We start from the raw sequence: 18628 nt of genomic DNA, 5'->3' as shown, positions 1-18628 counted from the left end.
AAAAAAAAATAATATTATTTAGATCAAGATCAATGTGGTTTACTTTCTCACAGACTAGAACATCAGTATTTCCACTTTATAAAACCCTTTTCTTAACCTAGTTTACACTAGCTCCAAAAAAATGACATGCATTTTTGACATGGAAATTACATGCATTTTTGTAACATTTATAATGCATTTTTCGTTTACACTTTTTTGGTGCTAAGCCATTTTGATATCATTTGGAAAAAAGTACAGTGAAAGTTCTGATAGAATAAAGAAGATATCAGGAAAAAAAAGCAATGTGTGAATGAGATTTATAAGAAGTACATAAAGAAGTTTATTTCTGAGAAATTGACAGTATACATATATAGATTACATAGTGTACAACACTAATATAAGAAGTAAATTAAGAGGGAGAAATGGAAAAAGGAGTAGGAGAAGAGAATGTGAACTGAATAAGAAGTACCTTTTATTATATCAATTTAAAATGTATATAAATGGTAAAATACATATTGGCAATCAGAATACAGTCTATCAATTAAACGGTACTAGATAATATGACTGTAGTCTGAGTCGGTCGACAGGGGTAGGGGTACTCGGATACCGGGATGGATGGGTTACTTCTGTGGGGATCACGGTTGGTCGATTCCCGGTTCCGTGCCCTGGACTGTCAGTAAAGGGATAGGGGTCAGGATGATGGGAGTATTGCGTCCTGACGCCTCCTGTGGTAACTAGTAAAATTTGTTACCAGCGCTGTGTATGGCTGCTGAGGTGATCGGCATACGGCTTGTATGAACACTATAGGCAGTAATGTCAAAGTAGGCACACACACACATTAAGTCTTTGTTTCAGTACCTTTCTTTTACTGATGTCCGGTAACAGGTACAGTTCAGGAGGGTAACCAGGTTTTCGGTGCAGGTAGAGATATTCACTCTGGAGATTTGTGAGGCCTCCTCTAACACTGTGTGCGTTGTTTGGGGTCAGTCCTGCCTTAAGCTGAGCCTGCCACCTTCACTTTCTTTGGGGTCCTTCTCCACAACTGACAATGAGGACCTTTCCTTGGGGCTACCAATTCTCTTTCTGGGCCCCTGGTCCTATATTTGGTCAAGTTTGGCAACTGTCTCCCCTTCTTCTTCAGGGGGAGCAGATCCTCCTGATCTGTCCGGGTTTTCTATGCTATTCCTGAATTAATAGCAATCTCGGACTCCGGTGTCCGGGTGAGCTAAAGGGATAATAGTTTTATCTCTTTCTTTCTCCTTCTAGCCTCCGTCCCTCTCTCTAGGGCGCTTCACAACACAGACCTGTTTCCTAGTTCAGGGCTTAACTGGTCCTCAGCCAACAGCTCTCTGTGTCTCTCTCCTCCTTCACCCGTCTCTAGACTAACTGCCACTTTGCTGTCTCCCTGGAAACTGACTCCTCCCCTCAGACCTGGGGTGGAAGGTGTTGTGTGTGCCCAAGTGTACATCTCTCCCTGCACCTATGGATCCTGTGGTAAACCCCCGCAGGGGTGCCACATCTCCAATTAATTAATACCATCAATGCATAATTAATGTGCTGCTACATTGGGGTTACATTTATGGTATGACATTTACCCCACAGTACTGGATTATCCTACTAATCATGTGGAATCCTTAATTATGTTTTGAGAGTATTAATTCATTGGGGACTCCAGTGATGTTCCCTAGTAAAGTTTAATTGATAGACTGTTTTCTAATTGCCAATATCTATTTTAACATTTATACACATTTTAAATTTACGTTATAAAAGTTACTTTTTACTCATTACATGTTCTTATCTCCTCCTCTTTCCCTCTTTTATTTCCCCTTAATTTACTAAATGAAATGTTGAAAATGTCTTTGAATTTTTTGTTTTTTTTGTAGAACACGATGGCCATGATTCATCAAAGCAATTTCACCAGAATCCTAGAATTTCTTTGAAAAGTTGCAAAATATTTGACTTTTGGTGTTTTCACCCCAGTTTCTCCCAGCTCTACCAAAATGGGTGGAGTTGGGGTGGGATGGGGGTATGGTGGAGGAGTGAGGCAACAGCTCATTTAATTTAATTCATTACTAGCTGTGATGTTTCTTAGGCCAAAAATCTTACTCCAGTCGCCTCTTAATGGATACGGAGCATGTAACTCCAACATGCCCCCTCATTAAGATTAAGGAAATTGCCGGTCTTGATAAATCAGGCACTATGTTTTTCCTACACAAAAAAAGCAGGAAAAAAAATGCATCAAAAAATGCTTTGTGTAAATAAGCCTTAACACTCAAAGATCATGAAACTTTATTCATCTGTCAATTTACTACATATGGTATTTTACATTTCAAGCTGTTCTGTAAAATAAATGGATTGTTTAAAGGGTTCTCTCACACATCAAGACTTGCATTGAAGTAATTTAAACTTTTGTTTGGCGAGAACATCCCAAACTTCACTGGCTGCAAAGTAGTAACAAATAGAATCCAGAACACAATTTAAGCTTGCTATGAAGTTTGTGTAATGATTAAATTCATTGACTTTTTCAAGAATATAACAAGAGGTCTTGAGGCTATCTGCTACAAAACGGATCGTGTATCCCACATGGATAGGCAAGAAGCAAATCACAAAACACACTAAGTTGGCAATAACTATCTTAACAGCTTTCTTGACAGAACTCTGCCTATAAGTATCCAGTTGTGTTTTGACCCTAAGAGTCATGAGGACCTTCCCAGAACAAAAGGTTATAACTAGCAAAGGAAGAACAAATCCAACTATTACAAAGACTGGAGAAAAATTAAATGGATGAGTATTTTCCTTCTGAAAACATGTGGTAATTATGTAATCACTGCTTGCCAAAACCCTGATTGTAGTAAGTGTGGATAAAATGATCCAGAAGATACAGCAAATAACAGAAGCCTTCATTGGTGACATCCAACTCTTGTATTTCATTGGGTGCCTGACTGCCAAGTATCGGTCAAAAGAGATAGCTGTTATGGTGAAAATGCTCATGTACATATTCACAAAGTAGAAGCATAGTACAGTTTTACACAGTTCACTTCTAAGGTGCCATTTGTTTAAGGTAGCATATAGTCTGAATGGAATGGTCAGAACAACCAAAATATCAGCAACTATCAGATTAACCATAAAAATAGTTGTTTCTGTCCATTTTTGTATTTTGCTACAAAAAATCCAAAGGGCCAGAACATTGCACATAATGCCAAAGATAAATAGTGGAATATAAGTAATTAGGCTGAAAGTCTGAAATGCTGAGCTTTGATTTGTAAAGGAGCAGTAATTTGAACTTCTATTATCCTCCATTGGTAAACATAGATGTAGTCTGGCAGCTTGTAAGTGTTGCTCTTATAGTGAAAGAAGTCCCATAGTCACCAAATTTCCTCACTTTAACCTTGAAGTCAAAAGAAGGAACATCTTTCTTTATCACAATTTTGCTGTAAGCAAATCTTTGCCAGAACAGTTTTTATTCTGAAAAATAAGTCAACGTGTTTATTAGGATATTTAATCAAAATGATTGGATATTACATATTGAAAAAAATTACTACAAGAAAGACATTTTTTGCTTAAAAAAAAGATAACCAGCAATGCAGTACACAACCATATTAAGGCTCGTTACAAAATACAATTTGTAGACATGAGGCCCTTATCCATGTGAAATGATAGCGTTAAAACATACTTATGAGTAGTGTTGAGCCACCCCCGTAGTGTTCGGGTTCGGTTCGGTTCGTCGAACACCGGGATGTTCGAGGAACTGTTCGTCGAACACCTTAGAACACCGTCGAACACCGTTAAAACCAATGGCAGGCAAACAAAAACACATAGAAACACATAGAAAAAACCTTCAAAGGTGTCCAAAAGCTGACAAACTGCTCAGAAGACGCTTTCTTTAAAAAAGCCGGCCGGCAATTCAGCAGCGGCATACACCGGTACCCGACAATTTAGACAAGAAGGAATAGAGCCTCACACATAGATTAGATAGATAGAAACATGTCAGTCACATATATATGAAGTACAGTGACAGTGTTGCTTACTGTACTTGTCATTTAGTGTAAAGGATTTATTAAAAAATATAATAGTGTTTTCATGCACCGTCTCTTTAAGAAAGCCGGCCGGCAATTCAGCAGCGGTACCCGACAATTTATAACAGAAAGAATAGAGCTTCACACATAGATTAGATAGATAGAAACATGTCAGTCACATATATATGAAGTACTGTGACAGTGTTGCTTACTGTACTTGTCATTTAGTGCAAAGGATTTATAAAAAAAAAATAATAGTGTTTTCATGCACCGTCTCTTTAAAAAAGCCGGCCGGCAATTCAGCATCTGTACCCGACAATTTAGAATAGAAGGAATAGAGAATCACACATAGATTAGATAGATAGAAACATGTCAGTCACATATATATGAAGTACAGTGATAGTGTTGGTTACTGTACTTGTCATTTAGTATTAAAATAAAGGATTTATTATTAAAAAAAATTGGCGTGGGGTTCCCCTTAATTTTAGTCTCTAGCGGAGGTTAAGCAGACAGCTGGGGCAGATGTTTGAAGCCTGGGAAGGGGGTAATACCCATGGAGCTTCCCAGGCTACTAATATCAGCCCCCAGCTGAATACCTAGCCTTTACTAGCTATTAAAATGGGGGACCCCCCCAAAAAAATGACGTGGGGTCCCCCCTAATTTAATAGCTAGCAAAGGCTAGGCAGACAGCTGGGGGCTGATATTAATAGCCCAGGAAGGGAGCCATGAATATTGGCCCCCTCCCAGGCTAGAAACACCAGCCGTCAGCCGCCCCAGAAATGGCGCATTCATAGGATGCGCCAATTCTGGCACTTAGCCTCGCTCTTCCACGCTGCCCTGTAGCGGTGGCAGGGGGTAATAGGGCTGGGGTTGATGTCAGCTTATAATGCCAGCTGACATCAAGCCCAGGTTAGTAATGGAGAGGCGTCTATAAGACACCCCCATTACTAACCCCATAGTCAAAGTTAAAAGAAAACACAAACGCCCAGAATAAAGTCCTTTAATTGAAATAAAGACACAATCCTTTATTGTTCTAAATTAAACTCTACTTACCATCACGCCCATTCCAGCTGAAGCCAACGATCTCCTGCAATAAAAGAAAAATAATAAAGCAACATCATCCTTACCTTTCCATGGTTCCCACGACAGCTTCAGCTCTGCTACATCGAGATGATAGGCTGGACCGCAGCAGAACGCTGCCATCCAGCCTGTCATCCCGCAGACACTGAGAAGCGCAGGCATGCTTGCGCTCTGCAGTGTCTGGCTGTGACGGCATAAAGATGAGACGAGTTCATGTCCAATGAACTCGGCGCACCTCATGCACGTCACTGACAGCGTGGGAAAATTCTCACGCTGAAGCGCTGAGTGCAGGAGAATTCTCCCACGCTGTCAGTGACGTGCATAAGGTGAGCTCATGTCCAATGAACTCAGCTCACCTCCTGCACGTCACTGACAGCGTGGGAGAATTCTCCTGCACTCAGCGCTTCAGCGTGAGAATTCTCCCACGCTGAAGCGCTGAGTGCAGGAGAATTTTCCCACGCTGTCAGTGACGTGCATAAGGTGAGCTCATGTCCAATGAACTCAGCTCACCTCCTGCACGTCACTGACAGCGTGGGAGAATTCTCCTGCACTCAGCGCTTCAGTGTGAGAATTCTCCCACGCTGAAGCGCTGAGTGCAGGAGAATTTTCCCACGCTGTCAGTGACGTGCATAAGGTGAGCTCATGTCCAATGAACTCAGCTCACCTCCTGCACGTCACTGACAGCGTGGGAGAATTCTCCTGCACTCAGCGCTTCAGTGTGAGAATTCTCCCACGCTGAAGTGCTGAGTGCAGGAGAATTTTCCCACGCTGTCAGTGACGTGCATGAGGTGAGCCGAGTTCATTGGACATTAACTCGGCTCATCTGGATGCCCTCACAGAGAGACACTGTGGAGCTCAAGCAAGCCTGCGCTTCTCAGTGTCTGCGGGATGACAGGCTGGATGGCAGCGTTCTGCTGCGGTCCAGCCTGTCATCTCGATGTAGCAGAGCTGAAGCTGTCATGGGAACCATGGAAAGGTAAGGATGATGTTGCTTTATTATTTTTCTTTTATTTCAGGAGATCGTTGGCTTCAGCTGGAATGGGCGTGACGGTAAGTATGGTTTAATTTAGAACAATAAAGAATTGTGTGTTTATTTCAATTAAAGGACTTTTTTCTGGGTGTTGTGTTTTTTTTAAATACTTTACTAGAAATTCATGGTGGTCATGTCTAATATTGGCGTGACCCCATGAATTTTGGGCTTAGGGCCAGCTGATAATGCCAAGCTGGCCCTAACCCCTTTATTACCCAGTGAGCCACCGCATCAGGGCCCTGGATGAGTTGGGTACAGCGCCAGAAGATGGCGCTTCTATGAACGCGCCATTTTCCGGGGTGGCTGCGGACTGCAATTTGCAGCGGGGGGGGCCCAGAAAGCTTGGGCCTCCCTGCGCTGCGGATTCCAGCCCCCAGCTGCCTAGTTGTACCTGGCTGGACACAAAAACAGGGCGAAGCCCCACGTCAATTTTCTTTAAATTATTTCATGAAATAAGAAAAAAAGGGCTTCCCTATATTGTTGTGTCCGGCCAGGTACAAATAGGCAGCTGGTGGTTGGGGGCAGCCCGTTCCTGCCTGCTGCACCTGACTGGACACAAATATAGTGCGTAGCCCCACGTCAATTTTTTTTTAATTATTTCATGAATTTCCTGAAATAATTTAAAAAAATTGAAGTGGGGCTTCGCACTATATTTGTGTCCAGCCAGGTACAGCAGGCAGGAACGGGCTGCCCCCAACCACCAGCTGACTATTTGTACCTGGCCGGACACAACAATATAGGGAAGGCCTTTTTTTCTTAATTATTTCATGAATTTCATGAAATAATTAAAAAAAAAATACGTGAAGCTTCTCCCTATTTTTGTGTCCAGCCAGGTACAACTAGGCAGCTGGGGGCTGGAATCTGCAGCGCAGGGAGGCCCAAGCTTTCTGGGCCCCCCCCCGCTGCAAATTGCAGTCCGCAGCCACCCCGGAAAATGGCGCGTTCATAGAAGCGCCATCTTCTGGCGCTGTACCCAACTCATCCAGGGCCCTGGTGCGGTGGCTCACTGGGTAATAAAGGGGTTAGGGCCAGCTTGGTATTATCAGCTGGCCCCAAGCCCAAAATTCATGGGGTCACGCCAGTATTAGACATGACCGCCATGAATTTCTAGTAAAGTATTTAAAAAAAACACAACACCCAGAATAAAGTCCTTTAATTGAAATAAACACACAATTCTTTATTGTTCTAAATTAAACCATACTTACCATCACGCCCATTCCAGCTGAAGCCAACGATCTCCTGCAATAAAAGAAAAATAATAAAGCAACCTCATCCTTACCTTTCCATGGTTCCCACGACAGCTTCAGCTCTGCTACATCGAGATGACAGGCTGGACCGCAGCAGAACGCTGCCATCCAGCCTGTCATCCCGCAGACACTGAGAAGCACAGGCTTGCTTGCGCTCCTCAGTGTCTCGCTGTGACGGCATCCAGATGAGCCGAGGTCATGTCCAATGAACTCGGCTCACCTCATGCACGTCACTGACAGCGTGGGAAAATTCTCACGCTGAAGTGCTGAGTGCAGGAGAATTCTCCCACGCTGTCAGTGACGTGCATGAGGTGAGCTCATGTCCAATGAACTCAGCTCACCTCATGCACCTCACTGACAGCGTGGGAAAATTCTCCTGCACTCAGCGCTTCAGCGTGAGAATTTTCCCACGCTGTAAGTGACGTACATGAGGTGAGCCGAGTTCATTGGACATGACCTCGGCTCATCTTTATGCCGTCACAGAGAGACAATGTGGAGCGCAAGCAAGCCTGCTCTTCTCAGTGTCTGCGGGATGACAGGCTGGATGGCAGCGTTCTGCTGCGGTCCAGCCTGTCATCTCGATGTAGCAGAGCTGAAGCTGTCGTGGGAACCATGGAAAGGTAAGGATGAGGTTGCTTTATTATTTTATTTTTATTACAGGAGATCGTTGGCTTCAGCTGGAATGGGCGTGACGGTAAGTATGGTTTAATTTAGAACAATAAAGAATTGTGTCTTTATTTCAATTAAAGGACTTTATTCTGGGTGTTTGTGTTTTTTTTAACTTTGACTATGGGGTTAGTAATGGGGGTGTCTTATAGACGCCTCTCCATTACTAACCTGGGCATGATGTCAGCTGGCATTATAAGTAGAGATGAGCGTTGTTCTACTCGAACTGTTCGCCAATCTCAAATTCGAGCTGTTTTGGGCGGTGTTCGAGCCGGTCGGCGAACACGAACAATTTGAGAAAAATTCGGCTGTTCGAGGTTATGTTCGATAACTGTTCGTGCACCAAAATCATAACTGGATTTTTTCTCAGTAATGATGAAAATTAATGTTAATACGCAGTTTGAGTGTACAGCGGGGCGGGGTGAGGGGCAGGGGATGGATCTCTGCAGGAACAATGAAGATCTCCATTTTTTTTCTCTTTCCCGCATTTGCAGTGGGGAGGTGCAATCTGTCAGCCTATCAGCAGCGCACACACGGAGCGAAGTGCTTTTTTTCACACAAGCAAGGGCATGTGTGATTGGCAGTGTATGTCACATGTCCTTGCCCTATAAGACCAAGCCATTTTCCCCGTCGCCACCATTTTCTCACTGCTGCAGCTGCGTGTTAGACGGCACCGCTGTTGCTGTGTGCGCTATACCTTGTTAATTTCAAGCCAATTTTCGCACAAATATACAGATAGCTTGGGAGTAGGGAATAGTTGTGATTGCAGTCCTTTTAAGGACTAGGTTACAGCATTTCCTACGACTTTTATCAGGCAGGTCTGTGCTCTTAAATAGATAGATTGTGGGAGTAAAGACTAATTGTAATTGGAGTCCTTTTCAGGACTAGGTTACATCAGTTCCTATCAGTTTTTGCCAGGCAGGTCTGTGCCAGTGCTGTGCAAGTTTTTTTCACAGCATTTGGCTGAATCTAGCAAAGCTAATCCTTTTTGGCCTATTGCAGAGTGTGTTAGTCAGTGGAGTAGCCTATCTGTGTTGCAAGATATACCACCTGTGTATAGAATACCAATTTTTTTACTGCACCTAGTGAAGTAAAATCTTTTGGGCATAGCATCATTCTATTAGTCCATCTATACTGACCTCCATAAGGTTGCAAACTGAATATAATTTTTTTCTGCATCTAGCTCTGAAAAAATATTTGGGCTTCTAGCAGTGTGTGGGACTTGGTCTATTAGTCCATCTATACTGACCTCCATCAGGTTGCAAATTAAAAATAATTTTTTTCTTCATTTAGCTCTGAAAAAATATTTGGGCTTCTAGCAGTGTGTGGGACTTGTTCTATTAGTCCTTCTATACTGACCTCCAGCAGGTTGCAAATTGAATATAATTTTTTTCTGCATCTAGCTCTGAAAAAATATTTGGGCTTCTAGCGGTGTGTGGGACTTGGTCTATTAGTCCATCTATACTGACCTCCATCAGGTTGCAAATTAAAAATAATTTTTTTCTGCATCTAGCTCTGAAAAAATATTTGGGCTTCTAGCAGTGTGTGGGACTTGGTCTATTAGTCCATCTATACTGACCTCCATCAGGTTGCAAATTAAAAATAATTTTTTTCTTCATTTATCTCTGAAAAAATATTTGGGCTTCTAGCAGCATGTGGGACTTGTTCTATTAGTCCATCTATACTGACCTCCATCAGGTTGCAAATTAAAAATAATTTTTTTCTGCATCTAGCTCTGAAAAAATATTTGGGCTTCTAGCGGTGTGTGGGACTTGGTCTATTAGTCCATCTATACTGACCTCCATCAGGTTGCAAATTAAAAATAATTTTTTTCTGCATCTAACCCAGCCAATAGTTTTGGCCTAATACCACAGTTTGGCCACTCAGCTCTGCTCGGTTACCATCCATTGTTTTTTTGTGCAAACAACTCCAGAGTTGTGAATTAGTTAACCACCAAAATGAGTGGAAAAAGGCCTGCTGCTGGTGGAAAGGGGAATAGGCGTGTTGGGAAGGGGAAAAAAGGTTGTGTCCGTGGGGTAGGTGCAGAAGAAAGACCATCTTCCAGCCAAACTAAAATGTCTACTTCTTTTAGCGGACAATGTGATAAGATCCCTTTCTTACGGCCACGCCAATCGCTACAAATTCCAGATGAGGCACAAAAACAGCAGGTGCTTCAACGGATATCAAGTGCTCCTTTAAGTGGGCTCTCCTCCACATCAACTTCAACATCACAAATACTCCAGTCCTCAAAGGTGTCACCCAAATCGCACTTGCTTCCTCACAGCTCCCAAATCTCCAGCTGCCCGTCTGAGTATGAGGTAGAACAGATGGTTGAGTCTGCAGAGCTGTTTACTCATACTATAGCCTGGGAATCAGAGGTCGACTCCAGCGCTTCTGTGAATCCAGACGAGGAAATGATCTGCACTGATGCCCAGAATCTTTATGAGTCGGATCCAGGACCAGACGCAGAAGGTTCTGACCATAATGTAGACCCTCATTCCCAAACTGTAACTCCTGTTGGTGGAGACAATGAGGAAGACGATGATAAGACTCAAATACCTGATTGGAGCGACAACTTTAGTTTTTTGTCAGGGCAAGAACAGGTTGGCTCTGAGGACGACGGGTGTGATAACGCACAGGGTGATGATGATGAGGTCGGAGATCCCACTTACTGTCAACCCACAGTCAGCCAAGAGATGAGGTCAGCAGAGGAGGTGGAGGAAGATGCTAGTGACGACGAGGTCAGGTTGCGCCTTCCTGGACAGAGACGTAGTACTGGAAGCACGTCAACAACTGCATCCTCAAACACAACTCTGCCTCTCACCACAAGTCGTGGTGGCTCTTCAGGTCGCATGGGTGCTAAGCCTTGCATAGCCTGGGCATTTTTTCAGATCGATAAAGATGACCCAACTCGTGTTATCTGTAACATTTGTCAGCAAAAGCTAAGTAGAGGCCAAAAAATACATAGTTTGAGTACTTCATGCATGAACCGGCACATGGACATGAAGCATAAGTTGCAGTGGGAAGCTCAGTGTGCTACAATGCGGTCTAGCCGGCCGGGCCAACCACCGTCTGCCATATCTTGTGCATCCGCGGCCTCTTCATCCTCTGTGACTGGGGGGACAGCAGTCACACCTGTTTTGGGGCGCAGACCTGCCACCTCTTTACCCGCAACAGCCAGCGTGATTGGCAGGTCATCATTTTCTTTGGAGGTGGTAACACCAGCTGGTCTTGAGCGCTGTCCGACATCGATAGCACCACCTTTGGATCAAGGCAACCTAACATGTCCGCCTGCATCTTCCTCACAGACCGGCAGTTTGCCGGGGACACCCTTATCAACCCCGTCTAAGCACAATAGCCAGCCCTCGGTCCCTCAGATGTGGACAAGTAAAAGACCATTTCCTCCTAGCCATGAGAAAGCTAAGAGGTTGAATTTCACCATCTGCAAGCTCTTGGCTACAGAAATGCTGCCTTTCCGCCTGGTGGACACAGAGGATTTTCGAGACCTTATGTCCGTCGCAGTGCCCCAGTACCAGATGCCCAGTCGGCACTACTTCTCAAAGAAAGGTGTGCCTGCGCTCCACCAGCATGTCGCACACAACATCACCGCTTCTTTGAGAAACTCTGTGTGTGACAGGGTGCATTTCACCACAGACACTTGGACGAGTAGGCATGGACAGGGGCGTTACATGTCGCTGACTGGGCACTGGGTAACTATGGTGACAGCAGGACAAGGGGCTGCTGTCCAAGTCTTGCCGTCCCCACGAGTTGTGCGTCAATCCTCTTTATGTCATTTTTCCTCCACTGCTTCTGCCTCCTCAACCTCCTCTCGGTCTTCCACCTGCACCCAAAGCCTGTCTGGTCATGCCACAAGCTTTCTAACTGCGCAGAAGGGATCCTGCACACCTCCTTACTATGCTGGCAGTAGGGCTCAACGTCATCAGGCGGTTTTTACATTGAAATGTCTGGGAAATGTGAGTCACACAGCTGAGGAGTTGTGGTCAGCTCTGGAGAACCAATTTCATGAATGGTTGTCTCCACTGGACCTGAAACCAGGGAAGGCCGTGTGCGACAATGCTGCAAACCTGGGTGCGGCCCTTCGCCGGGGCAATGTCACACACGTGCCTTGTATGGCTCACGTGTTGAACCTGGTTGTCCAGCAATTTTTAGCCCACTATCCCAGACTAGATGGCCTTCTGCAGAGGGCACGGTCGCTGTGTGCTCACTTCCGCCGTTCGCATCCCGCAGCTCAGCGACTTACATCTCTACAGAAGTCGTTGGGCCTGCCACTTCACCGGCTAAAATGCGATGTGCCTACCCGGTGGAATTCAACTCTGCACATGTTGCAGCGACGGTGGCAGCACCGACAAGCCCTGGTGCAATACGTTCTGACGTATAGCCTGGGCCAACGAGATTCAGAGGTGGGGCAAATCACGCTGGAGGAGTGGTCTCAGATCAGGGACCTATGCACCCTTCTGCACAGTTTTGAAATGGCGACGAAGATGTTTAGTGCTGACGATGCCATTATCAGCATGACTATTCCGGTGATTTACATGCTGGAGCACATGTTAAACAGAATTCGGAGTCAGGTGGTGGCACAAGAGGAGGTGGAGGAAGTAGAGGAGGAGGAGTTGTATGCGGAAGGGCTAACATCTGCAAGGTCCAGACGGTCGGCAGCACCAGGGCGGCAGGCATGTGAGGGTGGGGGAGATGATTTTACCAGGGCGCATGGTAGCAGCCAAACTAGTGAGGAAGGTGCAGGAGCCCAGGAAGAAGTGGAAGACGAACTGATGGAAGACTCATCAGATGAGGGAGACCTTGATCACATTTCTGTTGTGCGAGGTTGGGGGGAGAGGACAGAGGAAGGAAGCATGATTGTTACCTCGACACCAACACAACAGGGACTTGGTGCTCCTGGATGCGCAACACACATGAGTGCCTTCTTGCTGCACTACCTGCAACATGACCCTCGAATTGTGAGAATTAGAAATAATCCTGACTACTGGGTTGCCACACTGTTAGATCCCCGGTACAAAAGTAAATTTGCAGAAATTATTCCTGCCATAGAAAGGGATGCACGCATGCAGGAGTATCAGCAGAGACTGTTGCAGAATCTTACATGTGCTTTTCCACAAAATACCAGTGGTGCACGTAGTGAATCTCACAGTTCCAACTTGCCAACCGTGGGACCGTCAAGTGTTCAGCACTCAAACCGTAACAGAACCACAGTATCTGCTGGTAACATCAATTTTGCGGAATCATTTCACCACTTTTTTAGCCCATCCTTTGCAAGGCCACAGGAGACAAGAAGTCTGACACATAGTCAACGCCTAGAGACGATGGTACAGGAGTATCTCCAAGTAAACATTGAAGCCACGACTGTGTCACTGGACCCTTGCTCTTTTTGGGCTTCCAATCTGGATAAATGGCCGGAGCTAGCCACTTACGCCTTGGAGATCTTGTCATGCCCCGCAGCCAGCGTTCTGTCTGAACGTGTGTTCAGCGCTGCTGGTGGTGTGCTGACAGATAAGCGCACGCGGCTCTCCACTGATAATGTAGACAGACTCACGTTCATAAAGATGAACAAATCATGGATCCGAAACGACTTTTCTACCCCTGTGTCATCCTGGGGAGAGTAAAAGCTTGATGATTGGTTAAAATCACCCTACCAACCGTTTTAAGCTTTCAAATTACTAATCATGTTTATCTGTATCTTGACTGGAAAATAATTTGGGCTTTGTAGCAGTGTGCAGCACTGATCCTATTAGGCCATCTATAATAAGCTTCACCAGATTTAAAATTAAAAATAATTTTTAGCTGCATCTAGCCCGGAAAATAATTTTGGGGCTCCGAGATGCGCAAGACACATAAGTGCCTTCTTGCTGCACTACCTGCAGCATGACCCTCATATTGTCAGAATTCGAAGTAATCATGACTACTGGGTTGCCACACTCTTAGATCCCCCAAACTTTTCGATCAACCTTTTCATTTTAATAAAGACCAAAAAAATGGTCATTTTTGAAATTATAAGCATTAGCAGGTTGTTAGAAACTGAAATCAAACAGTTTTCAACTCAAAACTTTATTCTAGGTGATGTTACATTTTCACATAGGACCCCTTGTTCGAAAGGAGCTTCTGAACTCTCTCGTCCATTGAATTTGTCAGGTTTTGGATGGTTTCTGCTTCAATTGTTTTGCATGAGGACAGAATACCCTCCCAGAGCTGTTGCTTAGATGTGAACTGCCTCCCGCCATCATAGACACTCCTTTTAATGATGCTCCAAAGGTTCTGAATGGGGTAGAGGTCAGGGGAGCATGGGGGTCACACCATAAGTTTGTCCCCTTTTATGCCCATATCAGCCAGAGATGCAGATGTTTTATGTGCAGCATGAGATGGTGCATTATCATGCAGAAAAATGATCTTGCTGTGAAATACACGGTTCTTCTTCTTGAACCATGGCAGGAAGTGCTGTTTGAGAAAATCCACATACATTATGGAGTTCATCTTTAGCGCCTTCAGGGATCCTAAAGGGGCCGACAATCTCTCTCCCCATGATTCCAGCCCAAAACATTACTCCACCTCCTCCTTGTTGGCGCTGTAGCCGTGTTTGCGTGGGGTGTCCATCAACCAGCCATCCTCCACTCCATTCATCTGGACCATCGAGCGCTGCACGGCACTCATCCGTGAACAAAACAGTTTTGAAATCAGTCTTCATGTAATGTTTGGCCCACTGGAGCCGTTTCTGCTTGTGTGAAGTGGATAGAGGAGGTCGACAGGATGGCGTATGCACAGCTGCAAACCTCTGAAGGACCCTGCATCTTGTTGTTCGGGGGACGTTGGAGGCACAAGCAGCTTCAAAAACTTGTCTGCTGCTATGACAAGGCTTTTTTGCCGCTGCTCTTTCAACCTGACGTAATTGCCTGTAGGAAAGAGTCCTCAATTTGCCCTTATCAGCACGCACACGTGTGTACTGTGAATCAGCTACATACTTCTTGATTGCCAAGACACTTCATCCTGATCATCGCACAATGTTGATTGTAGTCATGCCTTGACCTAAACACTCCACAATTTGTTGCTTCTCAGCAGCCGACACATACTTTTTCTTTCCCATTTTGGCAGAAAATGTAGGCTGCTTAATAATGTGAGAGAGCCTTCTTAAGTAGTCTTGCCTTTCATTGGACACACCTGCCAAACTAATTAGCACAGGTGTCTGCAATTGCTTACAGTGATATAAAGAGCCCTGACACACATCACCATCAATGAGTTTAACTGACAAACAAACAAATTCTTCCCTTATCACTCCTAAACACTTTTTGCATAATAATTTGGAACGCGGTGTACATGTGCTTTTCCACAAAACACCAGTGGTTCACGTAGTGAATCTTACAGTTCTAACTTGCCAACCGTGGTCTGTATGGAATTGTTCAATAAAGGGCCCAAAATTAAGATAACATAGATGGGAGAGGTCTCTATGAATAGGAATTCCTAAGTATTTGATACCCTGTGAGGGCCAGGCAAAGGGAAAGTTGGACTGGATGGAATCCTATATGGATTTAGGGAGGGAGACATCGAGGGCCTCAGACTTCGCTGCATTGATTTTAAAATTTTACCATGTAACAAAGTGATCTATTTCAGCCATAACAGCAGGGATGGATATATGTGATTGAGTGATATATACTAGGACATCATCAGCAAATAGAGAGCACTTGTACTCGGTGCCTCCCACCTCAATCCACCTAATATTGGGGTTATGGCGAATTGATGAGAGCAGGTGCTCCGTCACTAGGATGTATAAGAGAGGGGACAGAGGACATCCCTGCCTTGTCCCATTGGTGATTGTGAAAGGTGATGAAAATGTTCTGACGCACCCCTTGGGCCTTGGGACACCCGGAGCCGGACCCTTTTTGGTGGATGCTGGTGGTTGTAGTCTTCGTGGCGGCGATCCGGTTCCGTGGCTCAGGGCGGTCAAACCAGTGGCGGAACTATTTATGTGGTTTTGATGTTTAAATGTCCGACTACGCCACCCGTGGATTGCGGTCAGAGTGAACCGCCGCTACAGGGCAGACCGCTAAGGCTGGTGTTGTGGGTGCAGCAGAGCGTAGCATAACTCCCCACGGGAGGAGTATAGCCTCAGGGCAGTGTATGCGGAGGATGGGGGTGATGGTGCAGGGCAGCAGCAGTAACGACACGGAGTCAGTGATGCAGTTCAGGGCCTTTACTCACAGTTCTTATTATCCAGACCACGTCTGCAGGTAACGGCTGCCCACGTCGTACTGTGCTCACCAGGTGAGGGGCTCAGACAACTCCCAGATAACTTTGGAGCGCTTCACAGGACCCCCTTTGTGTGTCCTTTGTCTGGCCTTTCTTACCAACACTTCTGTCCGGCTGCCTCGGGCCTCCTCTTGGTAAACTTGGCGCCAGTTTCCCTGACCCTATGTGGTGCCTTCCTAGCGGGTGGAGCAAGGGGCTGCGCCACATAAAATGTCAGAGCCTCCGGTTTCTAGCTGAGGGTCGTTTCCTGCCTCCACTAGTTCGGGGACCGGTCTCCCCCTTTGGCCTGACCCCTCCACGCAGGTGGATTCGGGCGTGCGGTGGCGACTCGCCCGTCCGCACCCCTGGGATCCCTTCATTCCTCGTTCCTGGAGCCTTCTCCGCTCCTCTTCCTTCCTTCTCCCTCTTGCAGGCCTGGGCCTCTGTTACTAGGCCCGCCTCCGGAGCAGAGCTCATGCAGAGCCCCTGCTCCCTGCCACTTCTGCTCAGACTTCTCTGCACTGAACTAAGATGGTGCCCACCTTTTATACTCCCTTCTCAATGCACCCAGGAACTGCTTCCTCCCTGCTCCTGCACTGCAGGGTTCCCCTTCCTCAGTGTTCCCTCCCCCCACTCCAGCCAGGGACAGGGACTGTCGTGCCCATCTCAGGGGCATATTGGTCGCCCTGCCCCACGGCAATGTGGTGTAATGCATGCAGGTGTCGGGTCCTGATCCACACTCCATCCTTATCTGAGAGTGAGATATCACACCTCTGGGTGAGGTGCAATACGTCTGTAGCAACCGAGCCCTCGGTGCTACAGTTCCATTTATCTTCAGCCTAGGTGACGTATTGTGATACAGGGCCGTGATTTTGGCTATAAAAGGGTCCCCTAGACCCCTACCCCAAGCTTTTTAAGAGAATCATATATGGCGTGCCAGGAGACTCTATGGAATGCTTTCTCAGCATCCAACGAGAGTATCTACTTACAAATTTTTAATTGCATCTAGCCCAGGAAATACTTTGTGCCTAGTAGCAGTGTCTGCTAGTCAGCGGATTATCCCGGCTGTTAAGCAAGCTACACCACCTGTAGTTTGGACACTTAATTTTTTCAAAGGAAATGCTTCGGGACCACGGGATACTTAGTGAAGAGCATCAGGAGGCACCCCAAGGCATAGGGGCTGGGACTGGCACTAGGATGCCTTGCGGTGGACAGCCGAGCTCGATCCTTATAAAAGCTTTTTAACTGCAGCAGCTTTAGTGGACGCTACTGGAGCTGGAATTACGCGGCTGCTGGCATGAGACTTGCCCTCCAATAGATCCTTGTAAATGGATTTAAAGTGTATTCATTCAAATTAGAGGGACAATTTAAATTAAAAAGCTTAGAGCTGCCTCCACCACAGGGGGGCTCTCTCGACCCACCAGCGGACAGGCACCAGTATTGGGAGAGGGGGGCTGGCCGTCAGGGTTCACCGCGGCTCTGGCACAAACCTGGCGACACGGAGGTGGCACGGGCAGGAGCGGACTGGCCGTCTCGGCTTCTCACTTTTTGGATTCTAGAAGGGCATGACATGCCTATATCTGTGTCTCCCCCTCCTTTTACTCCTCCACCTCTTTTCTTTTCGCATGACTATATGTACTTGTCACTTTTCCATGTGTTAGTTGTGTCTTCTGAGCAGTTTGTCAGCTTTTGGACACCTTTGAAGGTGTTTTCTATGTGTTTCTATGTGTTTTTGTTTGCCTGCCATTGGTTTTAACGGTGTTCGAAGGTGTTCGACGAACAGTTCGACGAACAGTTCGGCGAACACACGGGTGTTCGACGAACCGAACCGAACTCGAACACTACGGGGGTGGCTCAACACTAGTGATAATTCTATCTTCCTCTCATCAGAATCTTATCTCTCATAGTCTGAGAGTCCTTCATGTGTTTTTGAGCAAACTCTATGCAGGCTTTCATATGTCTTGCACTAAGGAGAGGCTTCTGTCGGGCCATTCTGTCATAAAGGCCTGACTGGTGGAGGGCTGCAGTGATAGTTGACTTTGTGGAACTTTCTCCCATCTCCCTGCTGCATCACAGTGATCTTGGGGTTCTTCTTTACATCTATCACCAAGGCTCTTCTCCCATGATTGCTCAGTTTGGGTGGACGGCCAGGTCTAGGAAGATTTCTGGTGGTCCCACACTTCTTCCATTTAAGGATTATGGAGGCCACTGTGCTCTTAGGAACCTTGAGTAATGCAGAAATTCTTTTGTAACCTTGGCCATATCTGTGCCTTGCCACAATTCTGTCTCTGAGCTCCTTGGGCAGTTCCTTGGAGCTCATGATTCTCATTTGGTCTGACATGCACTGTGAACTGTGAGGT

General features: G+C 45.9%; 1 protein-coding gene across 5 annotated transcripts in view; it reads right to left on the bottom strand.

Annotated features, from left to right (window-relative positions):
* Positions 1-541: 541 nt before the first annotated feature.
* Positions 542-18628, bottom strand: part of LOC141258020 (G-protein coupled receptor 35-like) — a 42996-nt gene continuing 24909 nt past the window's right edge. For all 5 annotated transcript variants that reach the window (XM_073673019.1, XM_073673017.1, XM_073673016.1 and 2 more), the window contains one exon: positions 542-3444. In XM_073673019.1, coding sequence (XP_073529120.1) covers positions 2359-3279 — 921 coding nt within the window. In that variant the 5' untranslated portion in view covers positions 3280-3444 and the 3' untranslated portion in view covers positions 542-2358. The remainder of the gene's footprint in view (positions 3445-18628) is intronic.

The sequence above is a fragment of the Phyllobates terribilis genome, unplaced genomic scaffold (genome assembly GCF_046119375.1).
Source record: "Phyllobates terribilis strain yellow unplaced genomic scaffold, ASM4611937v1 Scaffold_3__8_contigs__length_932513732, whole genome shotgun sequence".
Classification (NCBI taxonomy): domain Eukaryota; kingdom Metazoa; phylum Chordata; class Amphibia; order Anura; family Dendrobatidae; genus Phyllobates; species Phyllobates terribilis.
Note: the sequence above shows the minus strand (reverse complement) of the source record. Positions and strands in the feature narration are given on the sequence as shown.